The following is an 18,399-nucleotide window of genomic DNA, read 5'->3' as shown; positions in this document are numbered from 1 at the left end:
AAATCGCAAGTACGCCCGCGCACTGCGCGCGCGTTAAAGAACCCCAGGTGGTCGAAGTTAATACGGAGTCCCCCACTTGGCATGCTTCATAATCAGATCGTAGTTTTGCAGTTTTGTACGTAAAACCCGAAAATTAAAATTTTGAATTAGCGAGGGTCGAGCAGCAGTGCCCGCTCCCACTATTGTCGCCTTCACTGCCTTTGTTATATAACCTCGCTCGCAAATGCAAATTCACGAGCTGCAATCTCTTCTGAAGGCAAGCACTCTGCACAGCGTCTTTTTTGACACAAACACACATCCTGCCTTTATGTCCTCGTAAATAGACCCCGCCATTAAAGTTAAAAGAGAGAATACCCAAGTAGAGAGGTTTAACGCTTGAGCGGAGGTTCGGCTCAGTTTGACAGCTTAAGCAGGGTAACCTAACCGTGCAACAAGCAGTCGCAATCCGGTAGCGACGACCCAAAAGTGGGTCGTCGCTACTGGATTCCTACGACGACCCAAGTGCCATGTCTGCTTGCAGGCGACCCTCACGCTCGAGAACCAGGAACGAACACTGCCAAGCGACTTCAACGACTCCCAACGAGCACAAGTGCTCGGCCATGTTCCATAGGCGTGTTAACGACATGTAGCACGACAAAGAAAGAACATCTAGCCAACTGTCAACGGAGCTGTCAATCGTACGAATAGCTAGCCTCCCGACTTACAACACGCCGGACGCATTGTCCTAGAGGGTTCGTTCAGGAGATCTCGCAGACGCGTCTCTTTTCAGTGCAAGGACGGGCTCTTTTTGGCGTCAGACACAATTTTCATGACAGCTATACTTCACATGCCGAGAAAACCGGCCGGAGCATAACGTGCTGTCTGCTTCAGCTTGACCGACACATAGTCACCAGACTGCAAAAACAATCCTCGCTAAAAATCGCGAAAAGAAAGAAATAGGTGTGCTGCTCTGTTGTCGTTACTATTCTGCACAAGAATAGCACTTGATAATCTCTATAGTTCAATATTACACCTGACATAATTACATAAATAAAAAAATTAAAAAAAGTCAAGTTGCGTTTTTGTTCTCTTTGGTCATAGCGTTAGGGTGGCTAGAAGGGGAGGTGTGAATACCGGCGGCGCTTTCCTTCGGGCGCGCGCATAGAGTATCTCACTATGGACAAAATTGATATGTTGCACATGAACCTCAAAAAATGTGTCAATGTGTTATTACAACTTTTGCAAAACCCTCGTAAATAACGTAACAAATTCACGTAAGATGTAAAATGACATATCAAATTTGTCCGCTTTGAATGGTCTAATGGATGCCGTTTACAGAATCGCGATATCTGTTTTTCATGCAGAGCTATTAGTTTGTAAACTTCGTGCTTCTATTTTTTTCAAACTTCTGAATTTTTGAAAATCTTTTTACCAAAATTCAAGCCCTAAATCGAAATTCCGCTTCCAACAGTCACTAGAATTTAACTTTCTCTTTCAAATGCAACAAATTTCATCAAAATCGGTCTAGGGGTTATCTCATAAAAACGTTTTTGCGTTTTTACATGTATTTGAATAGGCCGCGTCGGAGTTGGGCCCGAGCTAAAGCTTCCTCTTAAGAGGAAGCTTTAGCTCGAGTGCTCCTATCTAAATACATGTAAAATGAGAATTCGTTTTTCTCGGCAACCACTGCACCAAATTTGACGGGGTTTGTCGCATTTGAAAGAGAAATTTAAAATCTAGTGACTGTTGGTTTCGAATTTTTGAGTTAGGTCGTCAATTTTTTATTATAAATTGGCGAAAATCGAACATTTTCAAAAAACGAAACTATCAAGTTTACAACTCTGTAACTAAACCACTAAAAACGATAATACAATGCTGTGAATTGCATCTAATAGTACATCTAAAGCGGACAAAATTGATATGTTACACATGAATATAAAAAATTTTAATCATAGGGAAATATAACTTTTGCAAAACCGTTGTAACCAAGGTAACAAGTTCACGTAAGATCTAAAATGACATATCAAATTTGTCCGCTTTGAATGGTCTAATGGATGCCGTTTACAGAATCGCGATATCTGTTTTTCATGCAGAGCTATTAGTTTGTAAACTTCGTGCTTCTATTTTTTTCAAACTTCTGAATTTTTGAAAATCTTGTTACCAAAATTCAAGCCCTAAATCGAAATTCCGCTCCCAACAGTCACTAGAATTTAACTTTCTCTTTCAAATGCAACAAATTTCATCAAAATTGGTCCAGGGGTTATCTCATAAAAACGTTTTTGCGTTTTACATGTATTTGAATAGGCCGCGTCGGAGTTGGACCCGAGCTAAAGCTTCCTCTTAAGAAACTCCCATAGACGGTAGCGCCAGATTACCCTCTAGGTGTTATAGTGAGAAACTCTATGGCGGCGGGTGCACACTTGCCGTGGGCAACATTGGGACATCATGCGTCGCAGGGAAGCACACAAACCAATCGCAGGGTGCCGCAATGGCCACTCAGTTGCCGCTGTAAATTTCACGATCCCGTTCTGGCACTACTCCCCGTACTTCTCAGAAGGTCTGCATTTATTGATAGAGATGGTCATAGTAGCCTTACCGAGCACCGGTGGTGACCATAGACGACCTGACGCATTTTGATCGCGCCGCCGCTTGTACGCAGTGGTCTGCCGCTTTTCTCGGTGCGTGCGCATCTCGTACTGACTAGATCGCCAAGGTACGTACTTTGCAATTGCTTGCATACTTTGCCTTCACCCGGCCTGCCTCCAAAATCAACGTGCTATAGCGAAATAGTATTGCCGTTTGCCGCGACTGCTTTTGCGCAATGGAAAGCGACACTCGTACGTTGCCTACTGAAACACCTAAAGCGCAATATTGAAGGTGTTAGCTACGTACGACACCGCACAGTGCCGCATAGGAGATCCGTATTCCCGGTGGGAGATTGGTAGGCGCAACAAGGCGTACCTGCCTTGTGAAATAGGATGATATCGAAACGTGTTAGCGAGCGCATTTGTTCAACCTGCGCATGGACTCCCGTTCCGGTCATCAATGTTCCAAACATGCCTTCCGGCACACGAAGACAAAATCTTGGGAGGGCTCACGTTTTTTGTCAGCGTAATTGATTCCTTAATGTAGGCACAATTGAGGATACGTTACATACGTAACCTATGAAGTAAGAAGCTGGTCTGTGCTGCGATTCCTTAATGTAGGCACAATTGAGGATACGTTACATACGTAACCTATGAAGTAAGAAGCTGGTCTGTGCTGCCGTGTAGATTGCAGTCAGCTTATATGAAGCGTATAAAAGGGTGAGGTAGACAGCAAACATCAGTGGTGTTGCTTCGGAGCTACATTGGTGGCAAGTGAAAAGCAGTGGAAAAGCGTGGTTTACACACGCTGATTGTTTATTTAAGCTCGCGATTTTATTTATTTATTATCACTAGTACAAAGCACATGTAAAATACACACTAAAACGTTACAGACTAGGGTCCCATAGTCCTAGGACTGCAGCGGGATCCACGATCGAGGTTATTGTAGTAAGTTTACATAGGCAGCAGCACCACGAAAAAAAAAAAAAAAAAAACAAGATGAAACACTTGTTAAGATCAGAGATACATATACATCTGTGCAAGGTGCGCGAATTTAAAACGGGAAACAGTACAAAACAATGCACACAAGGAAATGCAGATTGATACTTGTGCATTAAGGAGAAATGGCTTGATAGCGGTTTTAAATGAAAATACTGATGTTAGCGACTTTATGTGTGGTGGTAGGCAATTCCAAAACAATAGCAGTAAATGACATGCAGAGTTCTTGAACCGTGACTGTTATACAAACATGGCCATAATAAATTACCATTAGATGCAAAATGAGTGTTATTAGTATTGCACATTAAATTCTTCATAGTTGCAACAGCGTGGCTGGTTTTCAAAGTGAAGGGAATGCAACGATGACGTCAGATTCTTTGATAACCTGACCGCTTTCAACAAGAAGTTACTGTGGCTCGCTAAAACAAAGGCTAAAGAAATGAACTACGACTTCGTCTGGTCAAACGAAGGAAAGGCTTATGCTCGAAAGCAGCCAGGAGCACGAGCCATTAGTATCACTTGTGAGAAGGACATTAGTAAGGTTGTTTAAGAGCATGTAGCTGCAGGGCTGCGCAGTACACTTGCTTAACAATGGCATACTAACATGTTAAAAATTGGTGCTTACAATTTGCGACACATTATCCTTGTACCTTAATGAGAGCAGCATTCCGGGCAAGTTGGTAATTCATTACTCAAATGATATTGGCAACAAAAAATGACATGGACGTAGGGGAAGACATAAGATGGCGCTTGGTGTGTCGTCTTCTCTTACGTCTGTGTCATTTTTTGTTGCGCAATATCATTTGAGTAATCCTTGTACCATTTAAACTGTGAGAGCTTAAGAAATAAATCAGAACAAGTACTGAGTTACAGAAACTGTCCTTTACTTTTGATTTTATTGATTTTACAGAAACATAGTTTTGTTCAAATTCAGATGTCATACAGTTTGCTGACTACAAACCCATCTCATTGTTTCGAGACGCAAAGCAAGGTGGTGGCGTGTCTTTATATGTTCATAACCGATTGTCCTTCGATATCTTGTTCAGTTATTCTCTCGTTCATGATGACTTTGAACCAGTCTGCATTGTTAATTGTAGAGTGGCCATAACAGTTGTGTATCGTTCCCCTCAAGGCAATTTAGATAACTTCTTTCGGTCGATTGATTCCTTTGTGAAGCATGAAAACCTGAATAAATGGCGCATCATTGCATGAGGTGATTTTAATATTGCTTGAAGATAACCCCCAAAATATTAGGTTCAGTGAAACAATGCCAATGGCTGCGAGATTGTTATTGATTTGCCCATGCGCATATCACAACACTCGGAAACATTAATAGATCTATGTTTTACTCATTACCCTCCAGATTGCAATATGTGAGGTGTATTTTCATCTGGAATTGATGATAATTTGCCCTTTTTTTCGCTCTTTCTGAAGAAAGCGAGAATGAATGCTCCCACAAGCCCACGGAGAGTTTGTCATAAGAACAGTATTGCCTGCTTTTGTAATTTGATGTCTACTATCAATTGGGCTGACGTATACAATGAAGCAGACTTATCTTGTGTGTATGATATATTTATTAAAGAAGTATTAGAATGCTATGACACTGCATTTTTGACACAAACTATAAAAAAAGTATAGGAAGGCTAGAAAAGAATGGATGAGTAAGCAAGCCAGTTGTCGGTGAAAAACAACATTTATTGCCGGTGGGACTCTGGTATATGTTGGAACAGGAGCGTGATGTCACAGGTCACGATGCTGCGTTGCTGGCTGCTCTTCCACATCTTCCCATTTTTTTTATAAACAATTAGTTTAACATCTTTGAGGCAATGTGTAAAGACAAGACTTGCAACGTTGCCACGTGCTTCGTCGTAGCTCTGGGAAAGGTGGTTCGATGTCTGGGACATCAGACTCTAGGGGATCGTGCGGTTGTGGGGCCACGTCGCGTAGATGCTCTCGGGTCTGCCTGATCTCCCGGCCATCTTCCGTTTTCAACATCGCTGAATGTGGTGCTTCCACTGGCCTTAGGAAGACAGCAGGTGCCCAGGTCCAGTGAAGAGGGGGGGCAGCTGCGATAGGGGGGGCAGCTGTCTTGAGCCGCGGTTGTAGTAGAATTTCTGGCGATGACGGGTTTTCCTGCAGACGGCGGTGATATTTCGGTGCAAGCTTTGGGCTAAGGCCTGGAGCTTGGAAGGGCAGCCGGAGCCAGACGTGAGAGTCCACGGCGAAGGACTGTGTGGACTGATCGTTGTGGTGGCGATCTTTGTGGATTCCTTGGGTATCCGACGTGAATGAGCGAGCCAGTTGGCGGCACTCTTCAGCATGGCGAACAACTTCAGAAAGAGGGGTGAATTTAGAGGCATACGGATGATATGGTAGTACGGTGTCGAGGGTAGTGGATGGTTCACGTCGATAAAGAAGGAAAAATGGTGAGAAACCTGTGGTAGCCTGAACGGTGGTATTATATGCATACATCACAAAAGGGAGGACATCGTCCCAATTGGAATGATCAGATGCAACATACATGTTGAGCATGGCACCAAGAGTGTTGTTGAATCGTTCTGTGAGACCGTTAGTCTGTGGGTGATATGCCGTAGAGGTGCGGTGAATAGTGCGGCACGCGGCGAGGAGCTCATTAATAACTTCGGACAAGAAGACACGGCCTCGGTCACTGAGCAGTTCTCGCGGTGCGCCGTGCCGTAAGATGAAATGCCATAAGATTAATGCGGCGACGTCGCGAGCAGCAGCCGAAGCAAGTGCAGCAGTTTCGGCATCTTGTGAGGTGGTCTATGGCGACAATTATCCAACGATTTCCATTAGCAGTGCATGGAAGAGGCCCATAAAAGTCAATGCCAACCCGATCGAAAGGACGTGCAGGACACGGTAAAGGTTGCAGAGGGCCTGTTGTATGAGGAGATGTCTTGCGGCACTGACAAGTGGACATTTGTGGACATAAAAATACATGCCACGCCAGTAGTACTGCTGGCGGAGCTGCTCGTAGGTTTTCAGGATGCCAGCATGAGCTTGTTGTGGGTCGGCGTGGAAATACGTGCATATGTCGGAATGTAAATGGCGAGGGATGACTAGCAGCCATTTGCGACCGTCTGACACATAGTTTCGGCGGTACAAGATGGTGTCCCGTAGCACGAAATCAATGGCTTGGCGACGAAGGGCTCGAGGGCATGTAGCCATTGAAGAACTGTTAAGAAGGTCAATGAGAGAGACAGTCCACGAATCTTTTCTCTGTTCAGATGGCATGTCAGTAACAGCAAGCGTAGCAACCAGGCACTCTACGGATGAGGGTGGCGTTTTGTCGGATCGCATGGGTGATCGGGAGAGCGCATCTGCATCAGAATGTTGACGCCCGGATCGATAGATGACTCGAATGTCAAATTCTTGGAGCCGAAGAGCCCAACATCCAAGACGCCCCGACGGGTCTTTCAGTGACGCAAGCCAGCAGAGTGCGTGGTGGTCTGTCACAACGTCGAACGAATGGCCATACAAGTATGGGCGAAATTTGTGTAAGGCCCAAAGTGTAGCCAAACATTCTTTTTCCGTGACAGAATAATTGGATTCTGCCTTTGTGAGGGCACGACTCGCATATGCAACCACGTGTTCCGGATAGCCAGGCTTGCGTTGCGCAAGGACGGCTCCAAGACCAACGCCGCTGGCGTCTGTATGAACTTCGGTTGGTGCATTCAAGTCGTCGTGGCGTAGAACAGGCGGTGAGGTAAGCAGACGACGCAAAGTGGTGAAGGCTTGGTCACATGCTGCAGTCCAATCGCGAAGGTCACCAGGGCCAGCCAGGAACTTCGTCAGGGGAGCGATGATCAGAGGCGTAGCTAGGTCGTCTGGCACCCAGGGCCAATAGCTCTGCTGTCAACCCCCCCCCCCCCGCGTGTATTCGAGGAAGGCGAGGATATCAACAATTTTCGAGTGTCTTCAGACGTATATGACAACCCCCCCTACTGGCCCGTGCACCCGGGGCCCATGCCCCCCCCCCCCTTGTTGCTACGCCACTGGCGATGATGCAGGCAAAATTGCGTACAAAGCGTCGAAAATAAGAGCTATGGACGATAAAACTTCGGAGCTCTTTCAGTGTAGTCGGCCGCGGAAATTCTGCGACAGCACGAAGTTTGTCAGGGTCGGGAAGGACGCTGCCTTTGGAAACGACATGGCCAAGTATGGTCAGCTGGCGTGCTCCGAAGTGGCACTTTTTCAAGTTAAGTTGAAGGCCGGCCGTGGCAAGGCAAGTAAGGACTTCGCTTAGACTAGAGAGGTGAGTGGTGAAATCAGGGGAGGAAACTACCACGTCGTCTAAATAACACAGACAAGTCTTCCATTTGAGGCCTCGCAGAATATTGTCTGTCATCCTTTTGAATGTTGTGAGCGCATTGCAGAGGCCGAATGGCATTACTGTAAACTCATACAGGCCATCAGGCGTAATGAAAGCTGTCTTCGAGCGGTCGCATTCATCCACTGGCACTTGCCAATAGCCGGATCGCAAGTCCAAAGAAGAAATGAATTGAGCACCATGTAGACAATCCAGGGCGTCATCTATGCGCGGTAGAGGATAGACATCTTTTCGTGTAATCTTGTTGAGGCTACGATAGTCTACACAGAAACGAATCGAGCTATCTTTTTTCTTAATGAGTACTACGGGAGATGACCAAGAGCTGCAAGATGGCTTGATAACACCACATTCAAGCATGTCTTCAACTTGGTCGGTGATGACACTATGCTCGGTGGATGACACGCGATACGGACGTTGCCGTAATAGTGCGTGATGTCGCGTATCAATGCGGTGAGAGACGGTACTTCTGCGGCCTAATGATGCTTAGTTCCAGTCAAAAGAGGCGCGAAAATCATTTAATAGAGTTATTAGCCGCTCACGTTGTGTCGGCTCGAAGTCATCGGCAATAGAGCGACAAAATATGTCCGGTGACACTCAGTTAGTTGGCACAGGGGGTGTCAGTGCTGTTACGTTGGCAGTATCCACGTCATCGGCAACAGGGAAATGCACAATAACGTAAGCGTCCACAGTTTAGATGGTAGCAATAGTCTCGCCACAGTGCAAAGTCAAAGTGTACGAATTTGGGTTTGAAATCAGGATTTCTGCAGCACCATAGTGAACCGTGAGGAGGGCAAAAGGCAAAATATAGGCTGGTGGCGAATGAAGACGGCAGCGGGTGTAAACATGACCACCGCTTCGGCAAGCGATGCACATGAGAGAGGGACAAATACGGCACTGTGAGGCGGAAGATCAGTATCTGAAGCTACACAGATCCTGCTAACATCATGAACTTGAAAGTTGTAAAATGGCAAATCGCACAGAATGGAGAACTGAATCTCAGCACATGCACAGTCAATGACGGCATGATGGCCCGACAGAAAATCCTAACCGAGAATCACATCGTGGGAGCAACAAGTTAACACAAAGAAATCAATCGAATACAGAATGTCTCGCATCAGCACCCTGGCAGTGCACATAGGGACTGGCTGAACTTGTTGTGCACTGGCTGTTCTAAGCAATGGTACCGAAGGCATCATGGTTACTTTCCGTAATGCACGACAAAGCTTCTCACTAATCACGGATACAGCAGCACCTGTATCGACAAGCGCAAGGGATTTGATGCCATCAACGGACACTTCAATAACGTTAGCGGGGGAAAAACGAGGACTTTGATGTTCCGATGATTACGCAGTTTGTGCCTCAGGAACTGCGGAAATCAGTTTTCCGCCTCAGTAGTACTGGCACTGGCCTATGACGCACGGGTGAGAGTGAGCGCCGACGAGGGGAAGGTGAGCGACGAGTACCGTAGAGCTGTGACTGCGGTGCTGGTATGTCATCAACAGCGTAGACTTGCGGTGGTGGTCGTTGAGGCATACCGAATGGTCGGAAGCCGGAGCTGGGTGGTCGTGGGGTGCCCACGAAGGCCGGAAAGCGCCGGTGGCAGAAGCGCGCTACATGTCCCGGTGTACCGCAGGCTTAGCATATTGGGCGGTTGTCAGCAGTGCGCCAAGGATTTGTACCCTGCTGCTGTGCACTGAAAAAGGGAGCCGCCGGCTGGCGAGGCGAAGGCAGAGGAGAGAACACCGGCGGGCGAGGCGCCCGTACAACGGTTTCAGCATACGTCAGAGGTGCGGCCACGGGAGCCGGCTGACACGAAGGTGGAATAGCTTCGGTCACCTGCTCTTGAATTACCTGTCGGATCGGTGAGGCCAAATATTGAGAATGCTTCTCCGTGGTCGGCAAAATCTAGAGCTGTCGCGCGACCTCCTTGCGCACAAATTCTTTTGTTTGCGTCAGCAAAATTGTGTGGTTGTAGCCAATAACTAATGCTGCTAACAAATCTTCTGTAGGCGGTGGGCGCCAAGCTAAGATGCATTGTTTCCATAGCTCGTCAAAACTTTGGCACCAATTGATAACTTCGGTCACTGTACGCGGATCCTTCGCTAACAACATTTGAAAGGCATCCTCATCAATGCCTTTCATAATGTGTTTTCTCTTGTCCTGTTCTGCCATTGATGGATTCACGCGCCTACACAGGTCAATGACATCTTCGATGTAACTTGTGAAAGTTTCGCCGTGATGTTGCGCACGCCCCCGTAAGCGTTGTTCTGTGCAAAGCTTGCGCACAGCGGGGCGCCCGAACACTTCTGCGAAACTTGTCTTGAATGCGCTCCATGTTGTAAAATCGTGTTTGTGGTTTTGGAACCAGAGGTTCGCGATGCCGGTTAAGTAAAACAGCACGTTGTGAAACTTGGTGACGTTGTCCCACTTGTTATGCTGGCTCACTCGTTCGTAAGATGACAACCAGTCCTCCACGTCATGATCATCGGTGCCGCTAAAGATGGCAGGATCACGCTGGCACAACACATCAGAAACGATGACCGCCGGAGGGTGTGGTGCATCTTCGTGGGTGGTTTCGTCAGGCATAGTCGAAGTAGTTAGTAGCGTCCGGTTTCGGAGTTCCAGTTTCTGAGGTTACCCAGCAGCTCCACCAAATGAAATGGGGTTTATTGCAGCTCGTTTGAGGGACCGCAAGTAGCTCTTGATCACGAGACCTAGCCTTTCAAATAAACAGCCAGAGCTCGGATCTTGCGCTGCAGCGGTGGCAGTACGCACAGCGCCACATGCATAATACCCACTACAATACATCTAATAAAGTTAAGAAAGGGGATGTGTTGAAAGGATGGTGCATTCCATGGCTTCCTTGCTCGGAGGAGAGGCATCAGCAGCAGAAAAATTCTAGAAGAGTACGCATTTGGTCTGGTTGGTTCATGATTACGAGCAACAAAAACAGCGCTAAAGAACAGGACAAGCAGACAACAGTGCTGACTAACAACCAAAGTGTCTTTATTCCTTCAGTCAGCATATATATATACTCCGCCGCTATCTCAAACCTCAGAATCAACAGAATTGGGCATGCGCAGGTGTGGAAAATTGCAATTAATGCGATAGGAAGGCAATCTCCTTCGGAAGGAGAGAAATGGAGAGAAGGCTTACACATGCTTCGCCGCTAACATGAATGTGGAAAGCTTCGGAAATAAGACGTGCACGGTCATCGCGGTATTTTGACAGGTAGGTCACATCTTTAAAAGATGGCTTGCAGCCGCATTCATTACAATGCAGTGGTAACTTACTATATTTAGCTTGTTTTTGAACTTTGTTTGAGTGCTCACGCATGCAGTCATTGATGCACCGCTCCGTTTGGCCGATATAAAAACGCTTGCATGAAAGAGGAATCTCATACACCACAACAGTCACAACAGTCACCAACAAATCTCTGTCTGTGCTGCTTTTTACTTTTTTTGTTGTTCTCGGTCACCCGATTGACTTATGGCACAGGCTACCTAAATTATTTCTGGCAGTCAACAGCAACCTAACGCCTGCCTTGCTGACAACCTTATTGAGATTATGTGCAACCTGGTGCACATATGGGATAACCGCAATCATCTGCCGTGAGCAATTTTCAGATTGAGCAGCTGCCAAATGCTTTCTTTTAAGGCTTGTTGGGAGGCTTTCAGCGATGCTGGTTAACCCTTTGAAGGTCAATTTTTTTCGACATATGCGACCGCCCAGAGTCTATTTTTTTTTATTGCAGATTTCGATTCTTCTGAGGGACTTATTTCGAAAACAATTTACCGTAAATTTTCTAGGGTGACCGTAAAGTGAGAAAAAAATATTTTGAGTTGGTGTATATGCACTCTTCATTCATGAATAACGACAGTGAGAAGACAAATAAACTTATCAGAATTCAAAATCTTATGAATTTTTATGCACATAGTTCAAGGCTTTGAAAATCCGCACACGAGAATATTTCACAAGCCTCAAATGTTCCTGCTCTTACACTAATACGTACGTCCATATTGTAATCGAACTGCGTGGGTGCGCGCACTCAAGAAAGCTGTTTGATTGTGTGCCCATCAAAAAAAGCAACACATGTGACAAACTTCCGCTAATCTTCATCTTATCGCCAACCAGCTAGGGCAATTAGTTCTTGCGAGTCTTAAAAAAAAGGAAAAGAAACGGAAACGCATGCACGGCGGCATCCTTCCTGTGAGCACTAAATGAGCGAGAAACAAGCGGTCGCCCTTTGAGTGATTAGGAACGAGATAGCCATCAGTTTCGCAAGCGCAAAATGCCAAAATCGCCCGTGAAACAAATTCCAAACGGCCACCCGCCCACGCGCACGCCAGTGCGCGAGCGGTAGTATATAGATGCGTGGGAGCAAACTAGCGCTAAAACAAACCATGCCACAAAAACCGAGAGAGGGAGGCGCGCGAAAAAAATTCCCTGTATCCCCCCATACTGGCAGCACATAACAGAAAAGAAAAAGTTCGGAAATTGGTGCGCTTTTAAACGTACGGATGGCGCCGTAAATATATGGCATTGGCCATTTTTAGACTTGTTCGCGGCGCCGTATATTTACAGCATTGACCGTCAAACGGTTAAAAGCAGTGCCGGGAAACCTGCGAGCTTCAGCCTAGCTACTTGCTTTTCGAAGCTTGGTGGTCATAAGACCTGATGAGGGCCTGATGAGTGGGGGGGTCGGCCTTATGGGGCTTCAGTCCCCCCCCCCCCCATAATTTTTCCATGGTGTCATTTATCATCATGACCATCCTGGTTAAGCCCACAGCAGAGCAAAGGCCTCTCCCATACTTCTCCAACTACCCTGGTCATGTACAAATTGTGGCCATGTCATACCTGCAAACTTCTTAATTTCATCCGCCCACCTAACTTTCTGCCGCCCCCTGCTACGCTTCCCTTCCCTTGGAATCCAGTCCGTAACCCTTAATGACCATTGGTTATCTTCCCTCCTCATTACATGTCCTGCCCATGCCCATTTCTTTTTCTTGATTTCAACTAAGATGTCATTAATCGCGTTTGTTCCCTTACCCAATCTGCTCTTTTCTTATCCCTTAACGTTAAACCCATAATTCTTCTTTCCGTAGCTCGTTGCGTCGTCCTCAATTTAAATGGAACCCATTTCGTAAGCCTCCAGGTTTCTGCCCCGTATGTGAGTACTGGTAAGACACAGCTATTATACACTTTTCTCTTGAGGGATAATGGCAACCTGCTGTTCATGATATGAGAATGCCTGCCAAACGCACCCCAGCCCTTTCTTATTCTTCTGATTATTTCAATCTCATAATCCGGATCCGCGGTCACTACCTGCCCTAAGTAGATGTATTCCCTTACCACTTCCAGTGCCTCGCTACCTATCGTAAACTGCTGTTCTCTTCTGATAGGTAGCGAGCCACTAGAAGTGGTAAGGGAATTCACCGCTGACCAAAACAACCCGCGGTGCCGAAAAGCATGCTGGATTTTGTCCAGAATGTCGTTCTCATGCTCATAAAGACATTTCAACGCGAACATTGCGAAATCGGGCTGGATTTTGCTTCAACGCACATGTACCGGGAGTCGCAACATGCACCACACACCATATAACACAACACGCATATAACACACGGAGCGCCATCCGAGCAAAATTTCAAGGGTGTTTTGATGGCAAGCGGGCTCGTCGCAGTGCCTCGCAGAGGCCGCGGAAGCTACGGAGCGCATTAATTTCAATTCCGAATCTTCATGGGTATAAAGTTCTCATGAACTTTTGATGTGAAGGTGCACTGACATTTACAAAGTCGTGCTTTATTTCGGTTATAAATTCCAGAACATTGGGGATTTGATGTTATTAACATTTGACGCCAAAGATGGATTGACTTTTTTAAAGTCGTACATCGGACCATACAACTAGACAAGCCATATGAACACACTATCAGAGAAGTTGACAAAGCATGCACCGATGTCCGATGAGACGAAGCATTGTGGTGATTCATTTTTGCCATCATGTTGAAGAAAAGAATATCAAAAATATTTTCTCACCTGCGCCAAGGCATCCATGTCAAGACACTAAAGCCAGGAAAGGTGACTACGTTCGTATTTATTTTTCAACATTGACTTTTATTCGCCAGGACACATTGAGCCTCTACATTTTTTTTTTGTTCTCGCTACCCGCGGGCTGCCAGAGCCAGCCAGAGTGCATGCGTTTTTCTCGTGTTCCCCGACCACCGCATGGTGCACTTCAGTGCACGTTCGTTGTTCTCTGGCCTGGCAGTGTTTTGGATGCTTTCTAGCTAGCAGACGAGAAAAAGAAACAATGGTCGCTCACCGCCATCACTGCGGGGACTCGACGGCTTGGAACGCATTCGCTTGAGTGCAACCTCTCCATAAAATTTTGTCTCGCCGGTGTAGGATACCGAGCAGTATGTGTATGGATCTCTGTGGACCAAGCGTCTCACGTTTTCTTCTATATTCCTTGGGTAGCCACATTAGGTGCCCAAACTAGGCATTCGATTGTGGCCAACATGCTTTCCCTTGCGCTTTTTATTTCTGTGCCCCTGCCCCCGCAAAAGAAAAAAAAATATTGTTGCGGTGCTGCAAATTGTCACATGTTGAAAGTTCGATTTTGTTAGTTCTTCTTTTGCGGAAAGTAATGGGCCATGAGACGCTTGAGTTGCGGGATATGCTTACTATATATTGTTACGGTGAGTTGCGAAGAAATGGTTTTATTTACAGGAGATGGACGATGGTCGTAGCGTGATCGCAGCGCAGCCCGGCCTCTCAAACTCGGCGTTCTCTTCGTCTTCTCTTTCTTCTCTTCTTGTCCGTGCCTTTCATATCTGTTACATTTCCCCACAAGCAGACGAAGCCCGTGGGGCGAGTCAGGATGGACAAGCAGGGTAGAAAGGCTTCAGACGAGCAATATGGGTCAGCTGAGTTCTGCTTGATCGCCGACCATTGCACAGTAGGCGAGCTATGACGTAAGTGAGTTCGCTCAGGCGGTCCACAACTACAAATGGGCCTGAATATTGTGACAAGAACTTTTGGCACAATCCACGCTTGCATTGCGGTGTACAAAGGAGGACTAAGTCACCTTTTTGCAGCGATACTTGTACGTGACGGTCGTCGTATCGCTCTTTCGAACGACTTTGCGAGGCCAGAGTACGAAGACGAGCTATTCGACGCGCTTCTTCGGCGATGCACAAAGTCTTCAATACAGAATCATCACTGTGCAGAATGAAGGGTAAGAAAGTGTCCGGAGGGCTTCGCGGTAACCTTGCATACAGGAGATAAAATGGGCTATAGTTCGTGGTTTCGTGCTTCGCCGTGTTGTATGCATAAGTGATGAAGGGCAGCACGTCGTCCCAGTTCTTATGATTGGAGGAGATGTACTTGGCAAGCATGTTAGTCAGCATTCTGTTTGTCCTTTCAACAAGGCCATTGGTCTGTTGATGATACGGCGTGGAATGACGGAACTGTGAAGTGCACGAACGAAGTAACTCTTCAATGGCATCAGCCGTGAACTGGCGACCACAGTCGCTGGTGATGACACGTGGTGGGCCATGACGAAGGACCACGGAACGGAGCAGGAAGACCGCCACGCAAGCAGCGGTGGAAGACGGCATGGCTGCAGTTTCTGCATACCGTGTAAGATGGTCTACGCAGACAATTATCCAGCGGTTCTTGTTGTTAGATAACGGGAATGGACCCAAAAGGTCAATGCCTACTTGCTCGAACGGCGTACTGGGCGGTGTCAATGGCCAAAGGGGACCCGGGGCTGCGGTGGTCGGTCGCTTGTGACGTTGGCACATTTCACAACTAGCGACATAGCGCTTGGTTGTTTCGTACATCTTGGGCCAGTAAAAGCGCTCCTGCGTGCGGTGCAGCGTTCGTACGAAGCCGAAATGGCCGGATGTCACATCGTCATGCATGGCGCGTAGAATGTCGGAGCGGAGACTCTCGGGGACAACAAGCAGAAAACGCGCTCCATGCCCGGAGTAATTAGTTTTGTACAGCAATTTATCACAGACAGTAAAGCGACCGCTGCCTTTAGAAGTATTGGCGGCGACAAAAAGCGGATCAAGGGTAACATCATACCGTTGTTCCTGCTGAAAGTCTGCCGCGTCAGGGAACGTAGGAGTAACAGCAGCGAGACAGTCGTCAAAGTTCTCAGCATCGCAGTCGGTAGTTGCAAGAGGAATCCGAGAGAGGCAGTCTGCGTCAGCGTGACGACGGCCACTCTTGTACGATACCACAAAGTCGTATTCCTAGAGGTGCAGCGCCCAACGTGCGAGGCGACCAGAGGGATCAAGCAAACCGACCAGCCAGCATAAAGAATGATGGTCGGTGATAATCTTGAATGGTCTACCGTAAAGATAACATCGAAACTTTTGTACGGCGAAAACGGCTGCCAGGAATTCCTGTTCCGTAACCGTATAATTGCGTTCAGATTTGCTCAGACAACGGCTGGCATATGCGACAACATGTTCTGCGCCACTGTGACGTTGTACAAGCACCGCTCCTATCCCGATTCCACTCGCATCAGCGTGAGCTTCAGTCGGGCAAGGTGGATCGAAGTGACGCAAGAGGCATGCTGACGTTAGTATAAACTTCAGTTGAGAGAATGATGCGTCACACTCTGGTGTCCAATTGAAGGATGCATTTTGTCGCAAAATACTTGTCAACGGGTAAACGATGTCGGCAAACCGGGGAACAAAACGACGAAAATACGAACATAGGCCAATGAATGAGCGGAGTTCTCGTGCTGACTGCGGTGGCTTGAAAAAGCTCACTGCTTCAATCTTACGAGGATCGGGTCTGACGCCATCCTTGTCGACTAAGTGTCCCGGGACCAGTGTTTGACGTTCGCCGAACCGACACTTTTTTGAGTTTAGGACCAGTCCAGCTTTCTCAATGCAGTCGAGAACGAGGCTGAGGCGTTTATTATGTTCTTCAAACGTGCGGCCAAAGATTACAACATCATCGAGGTAACACATGCATATCTCCCACTTTAGGCCACGTAGTACTGTGTCCATGAATCTTTCAAAGGTGGCAGGAGCATTGCAAAGGCCAAAAGGCATAACATTAAATTCGAATAGGCCATCTGGAGTCACGAAAGCGGTCTTTTCCTTGTCGGCAGGGTCCATAGGTATTTGCCAATACCCCGATCGCAAATCAAGTATTGAGAAGTAAGAAGCAGCGTGTAAGCAATCAATGATGTCATCAATTCGCAGTAGTGGATAGACATCCTTCTTCCTCACTGCGTTTAGATGTCTGTAATCCACGCAGAATCTCCAGGAGCCATCTTTTTTTCGAACCAGGATTACTAGGGCTGCCCATGGACTAGATGACTCTTGAACGACACCTTTGTTCATCATCTCCTTGACTTGCTCGGCAATAACTTTGCGCTCGGACGATGACACTCGGTAGGGCTTCTGGCGGATGGGGTGTGCTGAGCCGGTATCTATTCTGTGACGAGCGCGGGACGACGGTAAATGAAGGGGTGCATCTCCATGCGTGAAGTCGAATGCGGCCTCATGCCTGGCAAGGACTTGTACCAGTGCTTGCCGTTCCGATGTACCAAGAGCCTTGCTGATCATGCCAAGCATTAGCTCTTCACAATGGCGATTATCGCAAGGAGAGCAAGTTGTAGAGACGTCCGTAGTTAGTGCCGCTATTGAGCTACATGCGGCTTCATCGAAAAGAGCGATTTTCATACCGCGAGGAAGGACAACCGGCGTGGCGGAACAGTTCAGCGCCCACAATGTGGCGACTCTTTTCGTCATGCACACGACAGAGCAGGGCACAAGTATTTTTTTAGCACAGTTTATGCGGAGAGGCCTAACTACAAGGTCAACACAATCAGCATCAACAGTAGTTGTAGAAACACGAACGGGCGTCAGGCACCACGATGGTGCAATCACTTCATCAAGAACACTGAGAATGTCTGTGTCCCTGTCTTCACCACCCGAGCTTTGTTCGGAATGTGCTGATATAAATAACTTGTTCAATGAGATTTCGCCACAACCACAGCCCACGGAAGCGCCGCACTGTTCAAGAAAATCGATACCAAGAATAACGTTGTGCGAACAACGAGAAAGAACAAGGAATTCCGACACTTCCCAGCCAACAAAACACTCACAGCATAAACACCAAGGGGATGAAGCCACTCGCCGCCTACTCCACGAAAGGTAATACCGTCGTTCCAAGAAAACATAACTTTGTGGCCTAGCCGGTTTTTGAAAGCGAGGCTCATCACAGACACAGTTGCCCCAGTATGAACTAACGCCATGGTCGGTATTCTGTCAATCGAGACATTCACTTTGTTTTTGAATATCACAACAGGCAGAGTTATTTCTTGCAAAGACCGTCCGGCGACCATACCTCCACTGGCCGCGGATGCCAGTTTCCCGGCGGCGGTGAGGAAGAACGGCGCCGAGGGGACGGAGAGCGACGGGGACGGTTATTTGGTGGTGTCAAACTCCGCTCAGATGC

General features: G+C 47.2%; 2 protein-coding genes across 5 annotated transcripts in view; one reads left to right on the top strand and one right to left on the bottom strand.

The window, feature by feature from the left end:
* The window catches only part of LOC126529764 (EGF domain-specific O-linked N-acetylglucosamine transferase-like), a 182,861-nt gene extending 181,790 nt beyond the window's left edge, over positions 1-1,071 (bottom strand). For both annotated transcript variants that reach the window (XM_050177270.3, XM_050177273.3), the window contains exon 1: positions 705-1,071. In XM_050177270.3, the coding sequence (XP_050033227.1) occupies positions 705-720 (16 nt within the window). In that variant the 5' untranslated portion in view covers positions 721-1,071. The remainder of the gene's footprint in view (positions 1-704) is intronic.
* A 1,348-nt stretch (positions 1,072-2,419) lies between these two features.
* The window catches only part of LOC126529762 (G-protein coupled receptor-associated protein LMBRD2B), a 342,033-nt gene continuing 326,053 nt past the window's right edge, over positions 2,420-18,399 (top strand). For all 3 annotated transcript variants that reach the window (XM_050177266.2, XM_072284303.1, XM_050177265.3), the window contains exon 1: positions 2,420-2,692. The gene's annotated coding sequence lies outside the window, so the exon portion shown is untranslated. The remainder of the gene's footprint in view (positions 2,693-18,399) is intronic.

Source organism: Dermacentor andersoni, chromosome 9 (assembly GCF_023375885.2).
Source record: "Dermacentor andersoni chromosome 9, qqDerAnde1_hic_scaffold, whole genome shotgun sequence".
Lineage (NCBI taxonomy): Eukaryota > Metazoa > Arthropoda > Arachnida > Ixodida > Ixodidae > Dermacentor > Dermacentor andersoni.
This window is presented reverse-complemented; position numbering and strand designations above follow the sequence as displayed.